Below are 23,803 nucleotides of genomic sequence, written 5' to 3'. Positions count from 1 at the left end.
AACAAACAAAGAGGAGGAAACTGATGCTGAGACAAGTGAGGGGACTTGTTTGCAGTAACACAACATCATTTCTAGACCCAGAATTCAAACCCAGAACCTCTGATTTCAGATGATCTTTCTAAATTAGGCAGCAAAGCAGTTTCATGAATTTAAGGAAAACCTGGCCACAGAGGTTCGGACTAATGTTATGACCTCCAAAGGAGACTTTGGCTTTCTCTTAGCATGAAAAGAAAATTGGCAGTGAGTTAACTTGGCCTTAAATCTGAGGTCAAATAAGAAGATTCTGGTTATGTTTTGTTCAGCCATTAAAATTGTAAGAAAAAGGAAACAAAGCTTCCTATTAAATAGTCTTATAGTTCTTGCCGGCACCAGGCATCAGTTTTCCTTTATCTTGTATTCCATCCTGCCACATGAAGGGCTTAGTTTTGGAAGCTGATTTAACACTAGAGCTCAGCTTTCTAACCTATATTTGATTAATTGGCTTAATTTAATTCAAATGAGGGAGCTACATTAATTCTGCGCCAGTATTTTTCTTTTTTTCCCCTTTTCTTTTTCCCTAAAGGGCTCTCTATGAAAGTCAGAGTATAGGAACTGAAAAGGCACTTAGAATCATCTTGCCCAACCCACTCATTCTGCAGAAAAGGAAAGAGGCCCAAAGGGGCAAATTTGTCCAACATTTAGCAGTGAGTGGAAGAATCTAAACTAGAACCCAAGCTTTTAGCCTCTACTCCCCAGTCCCCAGCATTCTTTCTATCACTCATGCTGGTTCTTCCTTCCTTTATTCCACACCTCATTTGCACTTCTAAAACCATGGATTCATCCCAAGGTAAGGCAAATGAAGTGTGGTGCAATGGAAATGAACACTAATTCTAGGATCAGAAGACCTAGGCTTGAATCTGAGCTCTGGAACATATGAGTTATGTGACGTTGGACAGATTATTTAGCTTCATTGGGTCATATGTAGCTTCCTTATGTATGGAATGAGGGGGGTTAGACTAGGTGACCTCTAGGCCCAAATCCTCTAATCCTTCTTGTTTGCTGTTATTCTGATACAGTTTGAGCCTTACACTATTTATGTTCAGCTTTGTGACTTGAAAGGCTAGAGATCAAGACTAGTCTTTTCTTCATTGATTTATTGGGGCAAAATTAGTGGTAAATGCCCAATCAATAATAACTCTGGAAAAAGGGATAAAGAGAACGCAGAGCTATAACTAGTGATTTGTGTATCTGGGAAAGTACCACTCACCATACATGGAGCATAAATCATATACTCTGTTGGTGGGAGGGACAGGATATCATCCATTGGTGGGGGTGTAGAGATCCTGGGACACTAGCATAGGGTTCTGGAGACCTACCTTCAATCTGCCATCTCCCAGTTTTCTACTTGAACTATTTTTTCTCCCGAACTAAATGCTCAGCTCTATTATTTTTATACTGCCTGTGCTGTGAGTGCCCTCTAAATTTAGCACCTTGGGACAAAGCCCTAGTCACCCCACCATAGTTCTACTCCTGTCAGAACCCAATATGCTACTTTACCAAACAGAAATCAACCAAGCAACAAGCTGTTATTAATGCTTACAATGCACCAGTCATTGTGTTAGGTGCTGTGAATACAAATGAAACATTTTTTTTTTTTGCCATGGACGAGGGTATAGTCTATCAGAAAGATATATTTCATTGTGAAAAAACCCAAGAGAGCAAGGAGCCATATTTATTAAAGACCCTTTATTTTTTGTTCCATCCTTTATTTCATCTTACAAAGACAGTATTCTGAGTGTGGCTGTTCTTTCTTTGTGAGTGGGTCAATGCTACATTCTATTCAAACCCTCAAGTGTGAGAATAGGATATCGTCACTTTATCAAGAATCCCCCCAAAAGGAGTAAAAGAAATAATAATTTAAGGGCATATTTGGGATTTCTATTTTTTTAAAATTTCTTTGTGGCTTGGCATAAAGCCTAGTTCTTCCATATGGACATGTTTTGCATGAATTAAAAGTGGTTAAGTGCTGAATTTCCTTCTTTATCTCAACCTCTCACAATTCCTAGTTTTCGTCAATGCTCATCTCAAACACCATCTTCAACATGAAGCCTTTTTGCACTCCTTCCATAGCTCCTAGTACCTTCTGTCCAAAGCTACCTTGTATCTATTTTGTATATATGTATATACACGTTGCTAGATTGTAAACTCCTTGAGGGCAGAGGCTTTTTCACTTTTGTATTCAGTTCTGAATACAGTGTCTAGCACAGAGTGGTGTTTAATAAATACTTGTTGATTGATTTGACTAAATAGAATGCTAAAAATAAATGACAAAAGAACAAGAACTTTATAGGATTTTAGAATTGGAAGAGATTTTTAATAACACCTAGTCCAATCTTTTCATTTTACAAATGAAGAAACTGGATCCCAAAGATGTCAAGTGACTTGCCCAGGGTCACACAATGAATGTGATTTGAGTTAGGAATTGAACCTAGATCTTTTGACTTTAATTTAGTGCTCTTCCATTGTATTATTTACATACTAAATCATGATCTGAAGCTTTGGAATATCTATCTGTATCGAGAGAAGAAAAAGTAGGATTTTGGCTCCTATTTGATTTTCACTTTCCATTTCAGTGATTATATATAAAAAAAGATGGTTTCCCTGACTAACATTTTAAAAGAGCTTTTTTCTTTTGCAGAATCTTTAAAGTGTGCAGTATGGGAGTATATAGGTATCTCATAGAGTAATGTGTACATGGTTTCATACTCATTCTCTAAAAAATACCTGATCCACATATTATCCTTTGTTTCCATTGCTGAGAACTATTTTGAGCTACATCTGTCTGCAGCTTTGCATAAAGTTATAATGAGGCCATACCAGATAGGAATGAATGAACGTGCTTATGTTCGACCTGGAATTCTTAAGGGTCACTGGGGGTTGGGTAGAGAAATTTTAGCCTAACTCACTAGACTGCATTTATGTCCTAGCAGATGTAAGGAAAAATCAATTAATCTGTAGAATTCAGTTTGAGGGCAATTTTTTGATTCCTCCCCTCATAGCCATAACTATTTTGTGTGTCCTTGCATGTATGTTTTTACTTTTCTTTTTAAGCTGTAAATTCTCAAATAATTTCACACAATAGGATGAAATAGGAGCATTTTAATATTGTTTCTGTCTCTGGCGGATTATGCCTAATGCATCTCCCAGTTGTCTTTGTGTGGTCTCAGTGTTTGTATTCCTGGGTACCAGGGAGTTGATAGGATATTAGATTCTGTGGCTTTGAGATATTTTCACATTCAGCCACACAAATCTTTGGTAATATGACAGTGTAGACAATAAAGGTTAAAAATTCCAAATATAGGAGGGAGGTTTCTGTGGTGGCTATCCATGAGAATGGGTTAGAAAAGCAGCAAAGCTTCACTCAGCCACAGCCTTTGGTGCCAGAGAGGTTTGTGGGCAGTCGCCTCTGAAGGTTCTGTCAGGGGAAGATTCTGGAAAGACCATATTTGAGTCTAATCCTTCTATTTAGAACTTGGCCAATGAAGATTTTCTGTACCTACAACTTACTGGTCTGGAATACGTTATACTGCTTCTGTGAAGAGTCATTAGGTAGACATAATTCTTCCATTGAAAGCCATATTGAGGCAAATTAATTTCAGACAGACTCCTAGAAAATAGGTGAATGTTAAAAATTAGTGATTCTTTCAGCTATTATCAGAGCCCTGTACATCTGGACAATTTAATATGAGGATAGGAAAAATTAGCATTTTGTACGCATGCCCCCATCTCACTGATGAATGCTATAGCAATTGCTTCTGGAATTGAGTAGGCAAAGGCATAAATAGCAGGATATTCTCTAGGTCTGTGGTGTCAGCAATAAAGCTTTCTCTGCTTTACAGAGTATGCAATTTATGATTCACATATCTCATTAAGAAAAACACCTTGTATTTTCTCCATTCTTCAAATCAATCCAACTTTTTTTTTTAGATGAACAGTGACAGATACAGGTAAATTTTGTTAGAAACTGATTTTAAAAGGGACTGATTTTATGTAAAGAGAAAAATAATAAGTGACTCCAATTTTGTGATGGACTGGCATGACATGTTAAAATTTGATTTATGAGATGAGGAAAATGAAAACCTGTTTTTTGAGGGAGTGGTGGACACAATGTCTTTAGGATGTGGGAGAAAGCCAAGTAAGTCCTCTCTTCAGTTTTCTGGCATCTTCCAGTTAGAGATGACTGAGTTTCTCTTTAGCACTTTAGGTACAGTGCCCAGGTTCATGGTGAATAAGAAGATTCTGCATGTTGCTTGCTCAATTTCTCAAAAATGAGCACTGAGCATCATAGAAGGTTGTCATCAGTGGGGCAACATGGTATAGGGGAAAGAACAGTGACTTGTGAGTCTAGAGGAGCTGTGTTCTAATCTCATCTTAGTGCCTGGATGACCTTGGGGAATTCATTAAACTGCCTTGGGCATCCACTAAGTCATTCGTCAAATGAGGAGGTTGGATGACATGTCTCCTGTGGGCCTTTCCAGCTCTTGATCTATGCCCTATGAACATTATGGGAGGAAGCTCAGCTGAGTATAGCAGTGGGAGACCTTGGATGGGACAGTGGAGGGCCTTTTGGACTTAGGCAGAAAGACCTGAGTTCAAGTCTTGCCCCAGATGCTTATTAGCTGTATGTCCATGGACAAGTCACTTAATCTCTACCTGCCTCATTTTATTTATCTATAAAATGGGGATAATAATAGTATCTACCTCTTAGGGTTTTTGTGAGGGTAAAACGAGATAATATTTGTAAAGTGCTTTGCAAACCTTAAAGTGCTATATAAATAGTTCTTCTTTTTCTTCTTCTTCCTTCTTCTTCTTCCTCCTTGTTGTTGTTGTTACCTGTAGGAAATAGTTCAGAAGTTTCTACTGATTTTGGTGCAACTGAAAAAAGCAGCTGGGACTTGTGGGTGGGAGGATACTGGCTGATTGTTTGGATACTTGTGTACCAAGCTGCAGCTGACAAGTATTTAAGGAAAGAGAGCAGAATGAAGGGGGCTGGTGTCTTTGGAGAAAGCTGCTGTATGATATGAAACTACTGTTTGCAAAGAGATGGTGTTTTCTTATAGAGCCAGGACAGGGGTTGGGTGAGGCTTGTGGGTGTGCCCTGGTACCATGCTCTCTTTGCTTTAGGTCTTTGGACATTTTCCTCTCCTGTGCATTTTTGGGCTCGATTGATCATCTCCCTGGGGAACGGCAGACAGAGGAGTTGCAATATGTGTCTGCAGGGCATTATGTCACCTTGCTATTTGCTGCTCTGGATTCCCTGAACATTTCCTCTTAGGGGTTGGGTTGTGATAAAAGATATTGACAAGTCACTAAGGACATTATCTGAACCACTCCCCTTCTCTAAGGACTCACCTGTGCCAGAGGTCATTGGGCCCTGGCAGTGAGAGGCTGAGATACCCTGGCAGGGGATCAGAAAATAAATGTTTGCCCTATTCCCTTCTCCCATCCCTCATGATTACAAACTTTATAGAAAGAAAGAAAAGGATCTCATTATTATTCTATAGTATAGTAGAAAGAATACTTGATTGGGATCCCAAGACCTGGGATCAAATCCTGATTCTGTCACTTTCTAGCTGTGCAAGTGAAGACAAATCACTTCACCTTTAAGAGCCTTAGTTTTCTCATCTACAAAATGGGAATAATAATACACTCTACATTTCACAAAGTTGCTGTGAACAAAGTACTTTGTAGGTCTTAAAGTACTATATAAATATGGGCTATTTTAAAAATTACATTTGTTGGGGGCAGCTAGGTGGCACAGTGGATAGAACACTGGCACTGGTTTCAGGAGCACCTGAGTTCAAATCCGGCCTCAAACACTTGACACTTACTAGCTGTGTGACCCTGGGCAAGTCACTTAACCCTCATTGCCCTGCCCCCCAATTACATTTGTAAGAAGAATTTATAGAATCTTAGAATCAGAAGGGAATTTAGAGATTGTCTAGTTCAACTTGTGCCTGGAAAAGAATTCACTTCTATAACATGTACTTGAGAAATGGTCATCTAGCCTTTGATTCAACACTTCTAATGAGGGGGAATCTTCTATCTCCTGAGGCAGCCCAGTCCAGTCTAGATAGCTCTAATTGCTGGGAAGTTTTCCTTGTATCAAGGCTATATCTAGCTCTTTGCAATGTGTAACTGTTACTACCAGCTTGTCCCTCTGGGGCCAAGTAGATCAAACCTAAATCTCTCTTTCACATGAGAGTTCTTCAAATACTTGAAAACAGCTAGCATCCACCACCCCCTCTAAGTCCTGTCTTCTATAGTCTAAGCATCTCCACACTTTTTTCAACCATCTTTATGTGGTATGCTCTCCAGCCCCTTCAATATTCCAGCTGTCCTCTACTGGCTCCTCTGTAGCTAATCAAAGCTCAATTTGGGGGCGGGGGGGGTTGGGGGGGGGTAATGAGGGTTAAGTGAGTTGCCCAGGGTCACACAGCTAATAAGTGTCCAGTGTCTGAAGCTGGATTTGAACTGAGGTCGTCCCAAATCCAGGGCGGGTGCTTTATCCATTGCGTCACCTAGCTGCCCTCTGTAGTTTATCAATATTCTTCCTAAAATATGGTGCTCAGAGCTGGAAACAATGTTCTAAATGTGGCCTGACCAGGGAAGAGTCTGGTGGGACTAGCATTTCCTTGGTCTTGGGGCACTGCCTCTTTCTTGATGCTGCCTAAGAGTCTGTTAGCTGTCTTGGCAGCTGTCACACTGTTGACTCATGCTGAACTTGTCGCCTACTAAAACTTCCAGGTCTTTTCTAAGATAAACTATCATCTGATATTCATGCCTCCCCTAGCTTAGGAAAAAATTTACTTGAGGGACTTGGCCATGGAAATTTACCATGTGTGTTTAATAATGTTTTTTATTTGGCTGGGTGGCCTATTTTAGGAAAATATAATAAAAATGTCTTCACCATCTTCATCAAATAACATGTATGAAATCAAAGACAGCATGACATAGTAAGGGAAAGCAGTGGATTTGAATCCAGAAGACCTGGATATAAATTCCGACTCTACTATTGAGTATTTATGTAACCTTGGACCAGTTTCTTAATTTCTCTGGGCCTCAGTTACCACTTCTTTAAAGTGAAGGAATTGGACCAGATTATCTTGAAGGTCTCTTCCAACTCTAAATTTATAAACTAGCATGTAATAAATAAGTAAATAAACAAATAAACAAATAAGTAAATAAATAAATAAACTAGTATTTCAAATGATGGTATAGAGTTGTCCATCTGGCCACCCCCTTCATATCCCCTCTCTGATTTATTAGACAGTGTGATGATCATTGTGAAAGATTGTCGATCCTCTGAAGATGAACCCTTCTGACCAAAGTGAGACTGGTCTTTGGATGAGAGAGACATCTTCAGTTACTAGGCCTGGCAATTGTTTGGATGTGGCAGAGGTGGAATTCTGCTGGTAGAGCCCTTGAGAACCCAGGGTCACCTTGATACCACGAGGAGACATCAGGGCAAGATATTAGTACTGAAAGATGTCTAATAATCGAAAATTAAAGATATGTTACACACACAAATACATATATCTGTTGCTTTATCTATATCATTTCTGTTCTCTCTCCACCCCCCACCCCCCTCGACCCTGCCGTGTTTCTGTCTCTCTGTCTCTATCTTTCTCTCCTCTATCAACTACCCGATGATATCTCCATATACTTCAGGGTATTTATTTTACATAAAGGCCTTTAGTTTGACTTTTTTGCTCATTTCTCCTTTTTGTGCTATTATACTCCAGATACAATAGATCCTAAATTTAAACAGATACAGGTGATCCAAGATTTTACAACTTGTGCACATTCCTTTGGACTGACATGATAGGGCAGATATTGTAGTAAGGAGCATGGGGTAAGAAAGAGGATTTATTTGTAGTTCAAATTACTACCTTTGCTACTTACTGTGTGACTTTAGGTAAATCACTAGGAGGTATACATAAGTAACAGACATCTTTTTTTTTTTTGTCAATTATTAGACATCTTTCACTTTCACTAATATCTTGCCCTGCTGCCTCTTCATGGTGTCAAGGCGACCTTGGGTTCTCAAGGATTCCACCCACAGAATGCCAGCTCTATCAGATCCAAACACTTCAAATATTTCTAGGCCTAGTAATTGAACATGTTTCTGGTTTTCCTTACCAAGGTCATAAGGGTTCATCATCGGAGGGGTGACCAATAACTCATAAAGATCATCTAACTGTCTAGTAAATTTCTGGATTTGTTTCTTCTTGTGTAAAACTAGAGGGTTGGTCTAGATGCTTTCTGAAGTGCCTTGCAACTCTATATCTATTTAATCCCCTGTCCTAAAACTGGGCATGCTCAGCTACTTAAATGACTAGTATATGCTTGCAGTTATCTGTTTGACCACTAGGTGGTGTTTGGACCCTGGTAAGGGGAAGTAGTATTGGCATTGGTGGTTGTAGCTGTTCAATTAATAAAGAATAGGTGATCTTTAGGTAGCTTTTAGGGATCAGGAAAATGAAAAGTGGTAGGGAGAAGGGACATCTGTATGTCAAGCTATGTGTCTGATCTGTTTTCTCAATCTTTTTATTATTCAGTCTCTGAGTGGATAGAGTGCTAGACTTAGAGTTAGGAAGAGCAGAAATCAGATCCTACCACAGACACTTCCTGTCTGTGTGACTGTGGGCAAGTCATATAACTTCTCTCAGTCTCATTTTTCTCATCTGTAAAATGCAGGTAATAATAGCACCTACTTCACAGGGTTATTGTGAGGATCAAATGAGACAGCATTTGTAAAGTGCTTGGCAGACCCTAAAGTGTTATATAAATGCTAGCTATTATTATTTTTAGCAGTAATAATAATAATTACAACAACATACACAATTGGTATAATTCTTACACCTTTAGGGTACCAGCTATTTTTCAAAGATGTTGCAAGGGACTAAGAATGATAGAATTAGAATTTCCAGTGATACCCTCCCTTTAGTCATTGTTTCTATATAGTGGTGTTATAGTTGAATCCAAAAGAAACTCATGCAAACCCAAGACGTGTTTGAGTCCACAGGAAACCATTTATTGTTTTAAATATTCTGAACTGGGGGCAGCTAGGTGGCACAGTGGATAAAGCACCGGCCCTGGATTCAGGAGTACCTGAGTTCAAATCCAGCCTCAGACACTTGACATTTACTAGCTGCATCACCCTGGGCAAGTCACTTAACCCCCATTGCCCCACAAAAAAAATATTTAAATATTCTGAACTGGCAGTTAGCCAGTAAGTATTTGTTTTCACCTATTATATTCTCAGCTCTGTGGCAAATACCTTAGAAGCTGCAGAAGGAATTGGAGACATGGTAGTCACTTGCTCTTGAGAAACTTGTAATCTTGACTGCCTCTTTACAACAATGTTTTTTCTTTTCTTTCCTTAGTAGTTCCCAATTAGGCCTAGAATAGTGCTATGCACCTAGTAGATTCTTGGTACTAGATGTGTATTGAATGATTAAATTAAACAGGTCACAGGAATAGTGCATGCTTCATTTCTTGAAGCAATCAGAAATAAAAGGGATTAGTTTTTATAGACTTTAGAGCTAGAAGGGACATTGGAAAGTATTTAGTTTAACACCATTTTTTCATAGATGAGAAACTGAGGCCAAGAGGGAAATGACTTTTTTTTAAAGCAACATAGTAACCATGCTGGGATTCAAATATAAGTCCTCTGATTTTAAATCCATTGCTCTTTCCATCACATCATGACTTTTCCATTATGATTTATATCCTACCCACTCATTTGAATATAGGGTTTTTTGTATGAATGAAAAAATGTTAAAAATGTCTATATTGATTAGTAGTATATTTCTTGTTTCTTCCCTTGAAACATACGAAAGGGTTTTGTTCTACTGAATGACTCTAGACTAGTGTTTTCAAAATTGTAGGCCTCTCTGTTGATTGAAAAATGGGTGCACTGTTATTCCCTTTGTGAGATTTTCACATGGAAATGGGGGGACTAGGTTTAATGTCAACACTTAGAGATTTAATATGACCCTATTACTGGAAAAATATCTGTTTAGCCAAACCCTGGCTCACCACAATGTTTTCATTGTTCCACTCTTCCCTATTCTGCCTAGCCTTTTCATAGGGAAAAGTTGAGTTTCTTAGCAAAGGTCCAAGGCTGAACAGGACCCATTTTCTGCTTTCAGTCTTCATTTTATGATCCCAAGATGCTAAACATCTGGAGGCTGCCTAGGTCAGAAGTTCACCCAGTGTAGCCCTAGTTTTCAATGAACAGAGTGGGAAGAAGGGGAAAAAAAGTGTAAAGCTGCCTCAGTTTGATGACTTGAACCCAGATCTTTATGACACCAAAGATGACCCTCTATCTCTCAAACTACACACACACACACACACACACACACACACACACACACACACAGAGGCATGCATGCCTGCACGCATGCACACACGCACGCACAGCACAGTACAATAGAAAGGGTATGGGAACTGGAGTTAGAAGTCTTGGTTTGGAGGTCTATTTCAACCACTACCTCTGGTTTCCTTCTATAAAGCTTTGCCTGGGGCTTTTGCCTCAACTCGCTGAGAAGTAAGTCATGTACCTCAGTTTTCTCATCTATAAACCAGGAGTATTAAAATTTGCATGGCCTATATGGCCTTTTCAGAAATCTATGGGAAAAAATGCTTTGTAAACCTTCAAGTATAATAGAAAAGTGAGCTATTATTATAAAATAGAAGTGGAAGAATATGAGATAGGTGATTCTTACTCAGATACAGGTTGGACAAAATGAACTCTGAGGTTCTTCCCAACTCTGTGATTCTATGAATTCAGTTTAATCTTTACATTTTTTTTGACACTGGGTTTTCCCATCTTGTCCAGGCAGGAAGTTTGGTGACCACTCATGGATTGATCCTAGTCCTGATCAGAATGGAGCTCTAACCTGATCTGTTTTTCTACCTTCAGAGGGTTGGCCTTCCTTTGGCAGTCTGGTGGACCTCTGTTCCTCTGGGGCTCACTATATTGGTACCAGACTTGGTGTGGATATCAGTTTTAGCTCTAGTGTAACTCAGAAGTCTCGAACTCAAACAACCTACCAGCCCCCGTAGTAGGAATCACAGGTGTGTGCCCTACCACACCTGACTTCATTTTATTTTAAGAGGCAGTGTCTTGTGTTGAATAAAGGTATTGAGGCATTATAAATGCCAGGAAGACCAGGCATTTAAATCATGCCTCTGACACATATTGGCTCTGTGACTCTGGCCAAGATGCAATGTCTCAGTGCCCTAAGCAAGTTTCTAAGACTATGTAAGTTGTAGATGTGCCAACCTGAATTTGTAAAGGAAGTTCCCTCATCTGGGAGTTTCTTGTAGCAAGGAAATCATAGATTTAGTCCCTGTCCTTTATGTCTTATCATCTTGAGAACATTTGGAAAATTTCATGAAACTCCTTGAGATAATCTGAGATTCCCTGGAGTGTCACAAAATCAGGAATGGGAATCCCTGGTAAAGAAAAGCCAAAATATATTTGGAAGATCCATTTCTGACTGCACAGCCTTCCAAATTAATAGCAATTTGTCATGAAATCAAGTCACATCCTTTCAAAGCTAACTTCAATTAAGCAGCATATGATTTAAACATTTCTCCACTGAACAATTTGGCAGTCTTTTCTCTTGTGTAAATCTCTTGTGGCTTGGGCATAGACTATAATAGTTAGCAACTGTCTTATTAACTGTCTTATTGCATTTCATAACACCAGCATCTATGTACCAACATGTATCATCAGTTAGATCTGTAAGTAGGTCAGCGTTTTGGGTGACAAACCTTTTCTTGAGACCAATCTCCTCCTTGAGCAATGTGCCATCACCCACCAGTCAGTAACCTCAAAAGTAAAGATAAAATAAAATCTTATGAGTAATTCTAGTGTGAGACAGGTTGGCCTGGAGGCCAAATTCTTTTTCTTAATGACTGTAATTGGATTTGTTTGATCCCTTTTAGCTTGAATGGTAACCCACAAAGGGTAAACCCCTTAGAGGGGAAAAAAGTCCCCCATATGGCAAAAACCCCAGATGTCTGCCAACTTTTGGAATTTGTAAAGAATTTTACCTCTATAGCTTCCCCATTACACAGGTGTTTGCGGGGCATGTAACCTTTCTGGGATTAGCAGGCCTGTCAATTGAAACGTCCTTGTGACACATTTTGGGCTGCCTTTCCCTCCCTCCCTCTGAACTAACTCAGGAATATTAACCTCTGGGCAGCCAGCTCCAGTTACTGGTAATTACTCCTCCTGTTTCCAGGGGGAGAGGAGAGAAAAGCCCCAGGCAAAACTTACAGAGGGAAGCAATAGAGGTCTGAAGAGAAAATTGACTTGAGATGTTGGGGGTAGAGGTGGGAAAGGAAGGAAGACTTAGTGGAATCACATCTAGGTTTTCTCATAGTTGTCTTAACTCTGGCTTGAAATAATTAGAAATGTAAACAGAAAAGTTTCCTGGTGCAGATGGTGGGAGAATGTTGAGACCTTTTACATGCTGAAGCACTTACCTCTTTCCTAGTTCCAGGCACAGGAAGCCATACCATTAGGCAAAGACTATAGAAGATAAACAGAGTAAATGCCCAAGCCCACACCCGGTAGTGTTCAGTCAGAATTTCTCAGAGTAGAAATTATCCCAGTTCTGGGTCAAGCTTTGCAAAAGGGGATCCTTGCATCCAATTCCCCCAATAACACTTTCTAAGCACATCCTAAGGAGAGATGCTTCCCTTTTTCATAGAGTTCCAATCATTGTGAAACATAACTATGTCTACACTTGCTAGACAGCTGCTTGTACATATAGTTCAATTCAACCAGTGTTGAATCGTGCAAAGCACATTGCTAAGTGCTAGGGATAGGAGCACAAAAATGAAAGACCCTGCCCTCGAGAAATTAAGATTGTTCCTGGCACTTCTTTGTTATTGGGTAAATTCTGGCAGTGGTTCTCTTATGGTAGTTTTCACTCACTCCCCACTTAAATATAACCAGGCAATATTTCTTGTCTTTTTTTTCCTTGGTGTAGCACTCATGTATGTTGAGACATTAATATACATAGTGATATGAAGACACAAATTCTATTTGTCTTCCAATTTTTTACAGACGGACTGTACCATATGGGCTCTCCAATTACAGAGGCAGCATCCGGGGCAAGAGATCTGCAGATCCCATAAGCAGGAGTTCACCAACATTTAAAGGGTCACTGAACCGATGTTCTTGCACAAAACAAGATGATGATGCTTGCATTCGTTTTTGCACCAGAACTGAGGACAACAGAAGGTAAATGCCCCCTAGGAAGTTTTAACCATTCAATGAAAAGTGATTGTTTGGTAGCGGCACACTTTAGCAAGACACTAAATGACATATTAATAATAGCTAACATTTATATAGTGCTTGCTATGTGCCAACATCTCATTTGATCTTCATAAGCAGCCTGGGGGGTAGATTTTATTTCTATCCCCCTTTTACATATGAGGAAACTTAGGCGAATAGAGGTTAAGTGACTTGCCCAGAATCCCTGAGGCTGGATTTGAACTTGGGTCTTCCTGACTCCAGGCCTAGCACTCTATCCACTGTACAACCAGCTGCTTGTTATAGAACATAAACAAAAAGTAGTTAATGTGGTTCTCTGATGGTTCTGATTTCATCAGTGTGGTTGCTTCCTCCACCAGTCCAGATGGCAACATACCAGGGCTTCTTGTATGATTTTGTCCATGTTTTCCCATAAATTACACACAATTAAGCATCATAAAAGGAAAGGATTTTTATCAAGGGAAATGCCATTAAAGAAGATTTATTGCCATCTGCTTTGCTACTGCATCCTAGGCACCATGGGGCCTTTCCATTTGACTTACAACTGAAACCATCTATATTCGTTGTCTTCACCTATTAAAATGTTAGTGCCTTGAGAACAGGGATTGTCTTCCCTTTTTATTTATATTTCTGGTGCTTAGCCAGTGCATTGTTCATAGTAAGTGCTTAATAATTGCTTTTTCATTTGTTCATTCATTCATCCTCCATAGAGAATCAGCTCATCTTGCTCATGGCCTTCCTCTTAATCTTTTAGTATTTCAGGTTTGGGTTGTCCATTGTTCATTGATTATCTGCCATTCTATTCCATGACTAGCCCACCTCTTTTTCCAGTCAGATGTCTTCAATAATGCCTTTGATATGACCTGGGCTTTCCCATCGTTAGAGTTGTTAACATATAATGGAAATTTAGTGGACCAGGTATCTGACTGAAGGCTGAGAAGACTACCAAGTGTTTCACATGTTCTGCTTGTCTTGTTCTTGGTTTTGAATGGACTTCTGAAAAAAAAAAAGTCCAAGGGAGATCTGGCACTGGTTGTGTTCCAACAAAAAGACCACTTTGAAAGAGCAATTAAAAAAAAATTTTCTTGATACCTAAAAATAAAATTAACTAGAACATGAATTGTTAACTAAGCAAGTAGTTACATAGAATAGTTTCTGTAAGTAAACCTGAAGATGGGAATATAGAATAACTGAGCTGGAGGGTACTCCAGAGATAATTTAATCTAACCCCTTTGTTTTACTGAGAATAATAGCGAATCTTTATGAAGACAATCAGTTTATAGTGAGGTCCAGAGAGGCTAATTCTTGTTCAGAGTCTCACAGCTAGTAGGTAATAGATCAGTGATCCATCAGTCACTCAACTAGAATTTGTTAAGCACTTACTATATATCCCAGGCACTGTGTTAAAGCACTGGATTAGAACTCAGATCCTCTGACTTCAAAACCAGGTTTTTTTTTTCTAGTACTAAATATTAATGAAAGAAAGCTACTTGTGGAAACTAGCTTCAAATTTTGTAAGCCTGTGGAAATTCAACATTGACTGTATAGCTACCTCTCTGCTCCCTGATGATCTAATAGTCAGCATACAAAAACATAGTAGCATAATATTGGAATTCTCCCTTGGCTAAGTGTTGAAATAATAGAAAGGGATCTGAGTATATTTGCATTCTAGAATGAATTTAAGTGGACTTCATACATTTGGGTAAAGATGAGTGACTCATTATTGCATTCCTAAAAATCTTAAGCATTTTCCAGAAGATAAATATAGAGTGCTGCAATTTGGGTCAATTACTAAAACTAACCTTCTCTTTATATAGCAATTCAAGGACAGTAAAAACTCATCAAGACAAAGACATGAAACAGCCTCCTGAAAAGTGGCCCTGATGGTACAAATGCTGTAGGAACAGAGGTGAGTTGAATTATTAGGTGTATCATTTATTATATAGCTACTAGAAACATTTGAATGAGGTTCTTGAGCCTCTCTCTAGTCAATGAAAGGAGCCAGATGCAGTTACAAGCCAAAGAAAGGTTAGAGGTGACTTTTTTTTCCCCAGTTGGATTCTTGTAATCAGGATAAATAATTTTGATTTTCCTTGTTATAAGATCATATATTTATAGGTGAAAGTTTCTTCAGAGATCATGGCCTTATTTGACAGTGGAGGAAACTGACGCTCAAGGAAATAAAGTGGATGCCTGATGGTCACACAGATAATAAGTAGCAGAGCCAGAATTTGAATCTGGGCCCTTTGACTATCAGTTTGGTCTTCTTGTTATATAACATTACCTCACAAACAAGACAGTGTCAGAAGGCCTACATATTTGGGAATCATTTGTTTTGAAGTTCATTCTTTGTTGTCTTCCATAACTTTGATCACCATCTGTTCATTCTTTTCATATTCATTCATTCATTTTATGAAACTGTTGACAAGTCAAATAAGTTAATTAAATGAAATAAAGGGATTGATTGATTAGTTGGAATCCCAAATAGACATTTGCTACAAGGTATTTATCTTTGAAAATTGTATATCTTGCATATTATTGCCTACTGGAGATTTCGAGCCTTTGTTAGAATTTTTGACTTGTCTTATCACAAAATAAATACCTACATGTCATGGAAAGTAGAATTTCCTGGCATTAAAATATGTGAATTGATAAGAAAAGTAATAAAAGAAAATCTCTTTGTGTTCCCCTTTGCGTTGTATCCTTAGCAGTTATTTGCATTATCTAACTTGACTCTCAGATCTACCAGGATGTGGTTCCAGTCAATCAATGAATAGGCAATTACTAAACACTTACTATGTGCTAGAAACTGGGATAAACTGGGAATACAAAGATAAAATTAAAATAGGCCTTGCCTTCTAGGAGGTTACTTTCTAATTGGGAGACAACATTTACATACATATTACTGAATACATGCAAAATGAATACAGAGTAGTTTGGGGAGGGAGGGCATTAGTTGGGGAAGGACTAAAAAAAAAAAGACTTCATGTAGGAAGTGGTGCTTCAGTCAAGTCTTGAAGGAAACTAGTGGCTCCATAAAGTGGAAGTGAGGAGGGAGTACATTCCAGGAATGGAGGAATGTAGGCATGAAGCCTGTGCCAAGGCATGGAGAGAGGAAATGAATCATCCAGCTTTTTGATGTATCTTCCCTTCATTCTAGCCAAATCAGGATGCTCACTCTTCTCTAGTCTCATCCTGTTCTGTCCAGATCCCTTCCATTGGCACACTTGATCCCTCATAGCTGGAAGGGTGTCTCTCCCCCCACCTCCCATTTCTACTTGTTGAAATCCTTCTCTTTACTGGAGGCATTACTCATGCGTAACCCCTTAGCTATGTGATCCCTACCTTCTTCAATCTTTCAAACCACTCTGGATCTCTCTTAAGTATGAATAATTTTCTAACTTGTATCTTAACATTTCTTCTTAATTTCCTGATTTGACTGTAAATTCTTGTTTAATCTATGCATTCAATGAACACATAACAGTGCTTTGAATATTGTTATTGTTCAGTCATTTCAGTCATTTCCTCCTCTTTGTAACCTTACTGGGGATTTTCTTGGCAAAGATACTGGAGTGGTTTGCCATTTCCTTCTCCAGCTCATTTTATAGATGAGAAAACTGAGGCAAGCAGGGTTAAGTGGCTTGCTATTACATAGCTAGCAAATATCTGAGGGCATATTTGAACTCTGAAACATGAGTCTTCCTGATTCCAGGTCTGGCATGCTATCCACTGTACCATTTAGCTGCCCCTATCCTGCTACTTTTGTTGAATTGACTAAAACTGAGTTAACTGTTCCTGTGGATAGGCATGTGGATATGTGTATGTATATGTGCATGTAAGTCTATAGAGTTTCAGTATTCTAGGGGATCTGTGATTTCATCTCTGTGGTTACTCTTTCTAAAGAACACATTGTAGTCCACCTACACCTTCACATTCTCTGCTGTTCTGGTTCATACAGTCACCAACCTAGTTTGAACACTCATTTGATTTCTCACATGGATTACTGAAATAGCTTTTAATTGGTGTTCCTGACTCAAGTCTCTCCCCACTCCAATTCATTTTCCACTCAGTTGCCAAAGTGATTTACCTAAAACCTAGGTCTGCTCCCTATTATTTCCAGGATCAAATATAAAATCCTCTCTTTGGGATTTAAAGCTCTTCACAACCTTGTTCCTTCCTACACTTTTCCGCCCCTCTAACACATTCTGTGATCCTGTTACTCATACTTGAACATATGTTCCTCATACTTGATACTCCATTTCCCATCTCTCTGCCTTTGCATTGGCTATTGCCCATGCCTGGAATGTTTTCCCTTCTCACCTCTACCTCTTAGTTTCCCTGCCTTGTTTCAATACTTAGCTCAAATCTGACCTTCCACAGGAAGCCTGTTCTGGTCTTCTCACCTACTGGTACCTTTCCCCCTGAGATTACTGACTACCCACTCTTATACATCTTATATGTACTAGTTATTTACATGTTGTATCTCCAATTAGAATTCTGAGTTCCTTGAGGGCAGGACCTTTTAAAAAATACATCTTTGGGGGGCAGCTAGGTGGCACAGTGGATAAAGCGCTGGCCCTGGATTCAGGAGTACCTGAGTTCAAATCCAGCCTCAGACACTTGACACTTACTAGCTGTGTGACCTTGGGCAAGTCACTTAACCCCAATGCCCCACCAAAAAAAATACATCTTTTCTCTTGTATCCCTTTATTGTATACCTCTTGTATAGCCCTTAGCAGTCCTGGCATATAATATGTACTTAGTAAATGATTATTCACTAATTGAATTCATGAATTCACATAAATTCTCCTTAGAGGATCTACCTGACATCATATAGATCTTTGAATGGGTCATGGATACCAGTGTAATGTTTAATATCTTTTATCATTTGCCTCTTACTATGTGATTAGCCATATATGACCTTGATTGTTCTTTTGTTGGGCACTTCTTTTGTCTAAGTCCTCCTTGGTGACATGGTGTAGATCATTTATACCCAGTATATCTTTCTATTGACCTTTGTGGCTCTTGCAATTTTGATGCCTCTGTGATCATTATGATCCATGATGTGTAACCATATAGGGTTGCCAGAATTTTGGTGTAAAGATAGGCTTTTTATCAAGGAGCAACTTAGGATAATTGAAAGCACTCTGACATCTCCTAACAACAATTCAGCCCATTCTTGTTTTCCTATAACAACTTGGGCCTGGTTTGTTATCCATAAGAAGATGCCTGTCCAAGACATATGTCCTAGTCAACTAACTCAATAGTCTGTCCATCCAGTTGCATTTAATCATCTGGAAAAATATTCATTCTTTAGCCACTTGACTTTTCCTGGGTGGATAACTATGTTGACCTTTTGAATGGCATGAATCTCAGAGAGGAGGCAATGTATATTGCTTCTCAATTGGGACTGGATTATAAAAAGGGGAAGATGAAACACATACATATACCTTCAGTCACTCTGTCAATAAACATTTATTAAGCACCTACTATGTGCCAGGCTCTGTGCTTAGCACTGGGGATATGAAGAAAGGCAAAATACAGTCCTGCTCTCAAAGAGCTCATAGAGACAACATGCAAACAATTATGTCCAAATAAGATATATACAGAACAAATAGGGAATAATTAAAAGAGGAAAAGCAGGATTGTTAAGAAGGATCAGGAAAGGTTTCTTATAACATGACTTGTGCATCATATGCACTAAATAATTGTTTATTAAATTGACTTATTCAATATTTTAAAAATAATGCTATTCTTTCTTTTCTTGTGTCTCTAAGATTAGTTGAAGGCAAGAAAAAAACACACAAGAAGACTCTATCTGCAATAAGAGAAACAAATGAATGCTTCAGGCAGCCATCAGATTTCACCATGTGGTGTCCCTGCATTCATACTATTCTAAAAAGAAGGGAAAGCGGCTGAAGAATTTTACATTCTGTGACACCTTGTTCTCCAACTGCTCCGACCACTGGGACACATAGGATTCAAATTTCCATTCTTCTCAGCCAAAGGAATGAATTTCACTGAGAAAACTAGCCAGTTTTCTCATCGAAATGACATGCCCCAATCCAAAGAGTAGCAAAATAAAACTAGACAAGTTTCTCTAATGGATAAAATACTCCCAGATGTGCTCTGGAGGGCATGGCATGCAACAACTTTGTTTTCAGGCAGGAAGTTGCATTTGGAGAAGTACAGCAAGTTAGAAAGACACTCACTTGCATCTATACAGAGATTCACATCCTAAATAAGTAGATAGCAAACTATTTACAAATGTAAACAATGTCCTTACTATAATAAATGGCCAATATCTATGCAGAAAATCACAGCTGATAACTTGTATCTGAAAATATACCAGGCTAGCATCCTATGCAATTATCCATTTAGTAAGTTATCCACATTAGACACAAATCAGATCTACCCTGGTGGTTATGATTCTGAAGCTGACAGTACTTAATGTACAGAAATCTGGGAACAGTGTTACTCATCAAGAGAATGTATCTCAAGGATGAAATCATGTTTTGGGGAACATTGAGACAAGAAAATTAATATATACACTTTTTCAAATATGCTAAGCTCCACATGTAGCTGTTTCATGTTTAACTGTATTTTCCATTTTCATCTTTCCCAAAACAAAGATGGCCCATTGGAGGATTAATTTAAATTCCAGCATGAGTTGTTCTTGAAGAACTAACTATGGATAGGTGGGGAGGAGGAGGGGTGTTGGCTCAGGATGTTCAAGTTCAATATTTGTTTTGTTCTGTTTTTTTTTTTAATGGATGTTCTGGGGATGATTTCAAAAGGACCCCCCACCCAACCCTACCCCTTCTTTGTAAATTATGTAAATTCATATTTAACTATATAATTGAAAAAAAAGCAACTTGGAATTGTAACTTGTGGCTTTGTCTATTCTGTTCCCTTTGGACTTAACTATAAGCTTCTTTTGCTACAAGCATCTTAAAATGTCACTTTTACTCTTTGAGATGTTTGGTGAAAGAGATTGAACCCCTACTACACAGCACTGACTTTGGAATTGGTGCTAAAGTAGAGTGGAAACAGTCAATGTATTGAGCAAAGGAGGGTAGGTCTTGTTTAAAATGTTATATTCTTAAAAAAAACAATGTTATATTCTATAAGAATATTATGTAAGTTATTATAGTTGTAAAAGTAAATCTCTTTATCACAAGTAAATGGTAAGTTTCTGATTTGATAGCAAATTTTGTACATTTTAGAAAAGCAGATTATTTATTGTGAAAACTATTTACTGCAACTATTTCTTTGGGTGGATTTTTTAAAAAGTAAAGACACTGTATATATATTTTAAAAGAATGTTTTTTGAATTAAAAAAAATACCCAGTAGATCACAAATTATTTTGAAAAATGCATATGTGCCATTTGGCTATATGCTGTCTTTGGAAGGACTCAGTACTATCAACACTCTGAACATGAGAATAGTCAAATGCAAAATAAACGCTCCTAACATTATCCTTCTATTTTGATCATTATGAGTTAACATGTCATCATTCATATATTTCACTCAAGAGAGGAAGTTTCAAGGCCACATTTCTATCAAGACCCAACTGTAGACCAGGATGAGGAATTATTTGGGTAGTAGAGAAGCCAGGGGTTGTGACCATCAGAGGAAAGTGGTTAAAATGACTAAGGCATTCATGAGATAAGTTTGAGAAGGGATTCTGCAGGGGGGATTCTTGTGATATTGTATACCATTCTTCACAACCAGGCAAAACACCTTTCTTTAGAATCATAGTCAAATAGATCATGGGATTTACCATAGAGATCATCATGTCCAACCCCATAGGATGTTCCAAGAATGATTTTAGGAGGTACAGCCATTTCTAACTGTTGTAACACTTGACCATATTTTTTACTTTTTGAATGAATATTTAACATATTACTTACACTGATATTCTTATACTGCTTCATTTTCAGATGTGGAGTGGAGTCCTATTACAGCTGTCTAGAATTAGTAAACTTTAGGGGTGACTTTTCCATAAATCAATGATAGTGTTTTTACTTCTTTAAAACTGCTGTGTGGCCTTAGGCAAGTCACCAACTTTTTGAGTTTCAGTTCCTTCATTTGTGAAATTGAATGGCTAGATGATAAAAGACCTTCAAAGTACCATCTAGTTCAAACATTCTGTGTTCTAAGTTCCCTCCTGACTTTGGCATCCTGTGTAGCTAATGGCATTCCATGTTTTAAAGGTCTTTCTAGTTCTAGTGTTTAGTGTTCCAAGGTTCATTTTAGCTCCACCATTCTCTGACTCTGTGAAAGGTAATCATGTGTATCAGGAAGGAATTTGGTTTCTTTAATTTCCTCCCCTCTAATTTCTTTATGCCAAGTAGAGAACCAAGTCAACAGATGAGGAAACAAAAACCTACCATTATAATGTGGTTTGATGATGACCCGGATAACAAAAAGTGTTCCTTTTTCTAATTAAAAAATGTACAAATTGAGATACCAATTCATTTTACCAAACCCTAAAGCCTTGAATCTTGGGAATCTAGTAATAATATTCCAATGAGAACATGTGAGCCCCATAATGCAGAGGCTGGTGCATCAAAATCACCCATTATGAAGTGTATTTTAAAAGCTTTAAGGGAGGTTGGATGTTGTAGTGTATAGAAAGTTGGCTTTTGAGTGAGAGGATTTGGATTTGAATCAGCTCTGCTACTGGCTTTTTTGAGCATTACACAATGGTAAGGATGAGACAGCTAGACTAGAAAACTGCTAAGGTTCCTTTCAGCTCTTAATCTCTGGTTTTGTGAATGTTCAGGTTGAACTAATTCCTATGTTAAATGATGACATAGTACATATTAAATAACCAAATTTTAAAAGAGAGCTCAAAGCCCAGGGACTGTGAATGTGAAATTAAAAATGGAGAAGGAAATACACAAATAAGAATTTGGGCACAAACACTATGCTGGGTTCTGTTCTCACCACAGGATTTTTGAGGCCTTCATTTCTATAAAAGCTAGGATGAAGGACAGTTATCACCAGCCTTTTCTAAATGGCTGTGCCTGGGCTTTGGGGCCAGTTGCAGTCAAGAAATTTTATGAGACTCAATAAGAATTCAAACAGATAAGTCAAGTTAACAAACATGTTTTAAGTACATACTATGTGCCAGGGACTGTGCTAAGTACTTGGGAGGCAAATATAAGAAAAAAGACAGTCATTGCCCCAAAAGACTTTACATTGTAATGAGGGAAGACAAGACATAAATGAGGGCTGAAGGGATGGGGTTGGTGAAAGAAGATATCTCTATAGGAACATGGTTGCAAAGTCTGGAGAAGGAAGTAAGACTGATTTGGACTTTTCTTTAAATTAGAGATTCTGGTGGAAACTTAAGGAATGGAAAAAGGGGGTCAGAGGAACAATAATAAAATTATGTCTTATTTATATATTTTAAGGCAAAATATATTGACAATTGGAGTTTTATGCAATTCTGTATAAAAATAATATCCCTTATATTGAAGGTTTAAAAAAACCAACTATACTCTTTAGGCAAGTCATTAAAGGTAGAAACTTCCATGTATGTATGTATGTATACATATGTGTGTATATATACACGTATATTTATATGTGTGTATATTTATATATATATATATGGAATACCATATATATACATATATACCATAAAAATTAAATACAGAATACATAACATGCCAATTTATAGTATTATTGATTCCTATCGAACTTTCTTTTCCTCTTTCTTTCTTTCTTTCTTTCTTTTTTTGCAGGGCAATGAGGATTAAGCGATTTGCCGAGGGTCACACAACTAGTAAATGTCAAGTGTCTGAGGCCATATTTGAACTCAGGTCCTCCTGAATCCAGGGCCAGTCCTTTATCCACTGTGCCACCTAGCTGCCCCTGAACTTTAAGTATCTACCACGTGTGCTCGCTTCGGCAGCACATATACTAAAATTGGAACAATACAGAGAAGATTAGCATGGCCCCTGTGCAAGGATGACACGCAAATTCGCGAAGCGTTCCATATTAAAAAAAAAAAAAGTATCTACCATGTGCTGGACTAGAGAAGGAAATGGCAAACCACTCCAGTACCTTTGCCAAGAAAACCCCATGGACAGTATGGTCCATGGGATCATGAAGAGTCAGATACTTCTGATCAACTGAACAACAGCCATAACCAGATGCTTGGCTCTGTATTATGCCCTGTGGGAACTTATATTTCATGGGGCATAGGGGATAGGATATGAAATGTACATAGATAAGTAAATACAAAACAAACACATACATGCACACATATGCATATATATACACAATACATATATATGCATGCATGCACACATACATGTATGCATACACATATACATATACATCCAAAGTGTTACTTGAAATAAATATTTTGAGGCTTCTGGGTTACACAAATTTTTTCAATTAGTCACAGAATTTTTTTTGGGGGAAAAGGCAAATAATTCTGTCTAGTAGGT

The 23,803-nt window shown here is 38.2% G+C and overlaps 1 protein-coding gene and 1 non-coding gene across 2 annotated transcripts in view; both read left to right on the top strand.

Annotated features, from left to right (window-relative positions):
• Positions 1-22,869, top strand: part of EDN3 (endothelin 3) — a 47,691-nt gene extending 24,822 nt beyond the window's left edge. Inside the window, exons 5-7 of the mRNA XM_043980951.1 lie at positions 13,130-13,306; positions 15,157-15,248; positions 19,117-22,869. Coding sequence (XP_043836886.1) covers positions 13,130-13,306; positions 15,157-15,223 — 244 coding nt within the window. The 3' untranslated portion in view covers positions 15,224-15,248; positions 19,117-22,869. The remainder of the gene's footprint in view (positions 1-13,129; positions 13,307-15,156; positions 15,249-19,116) is intronic.
• A 377-nt stretch (positions 22,870-23,246) lies between these two features.
• On the top strand, positions 23,247-23,353 carry LOC122744797. The gene has a single exon (XR_006355141.1). It is a non-coding gene; the product is annotated as a U6 spliceosomal RNA (small nuclear RNA).
• Positions 23,354-23,803: the final 450 nt, after the last annotated feature.

Source organism: Dromiciops gliroides, chromosome 2, assembly GCF_019393635.1.
Source record: "Dromiciops gliroides isolate mDroGli1 chromosome 2, mDroGli1.pri, whole genome shotgun sequence".
Taxonomy (NCBI): Eukaryota; Metazoa; Chordata; class Mammalia; order Microbiotheria; family Microbiotheriidae; genus Dromiciops; species Dromiciops gliroides.
This window is presented reverse-complemented; position numbering and strand designations above follow the sequence as displayed.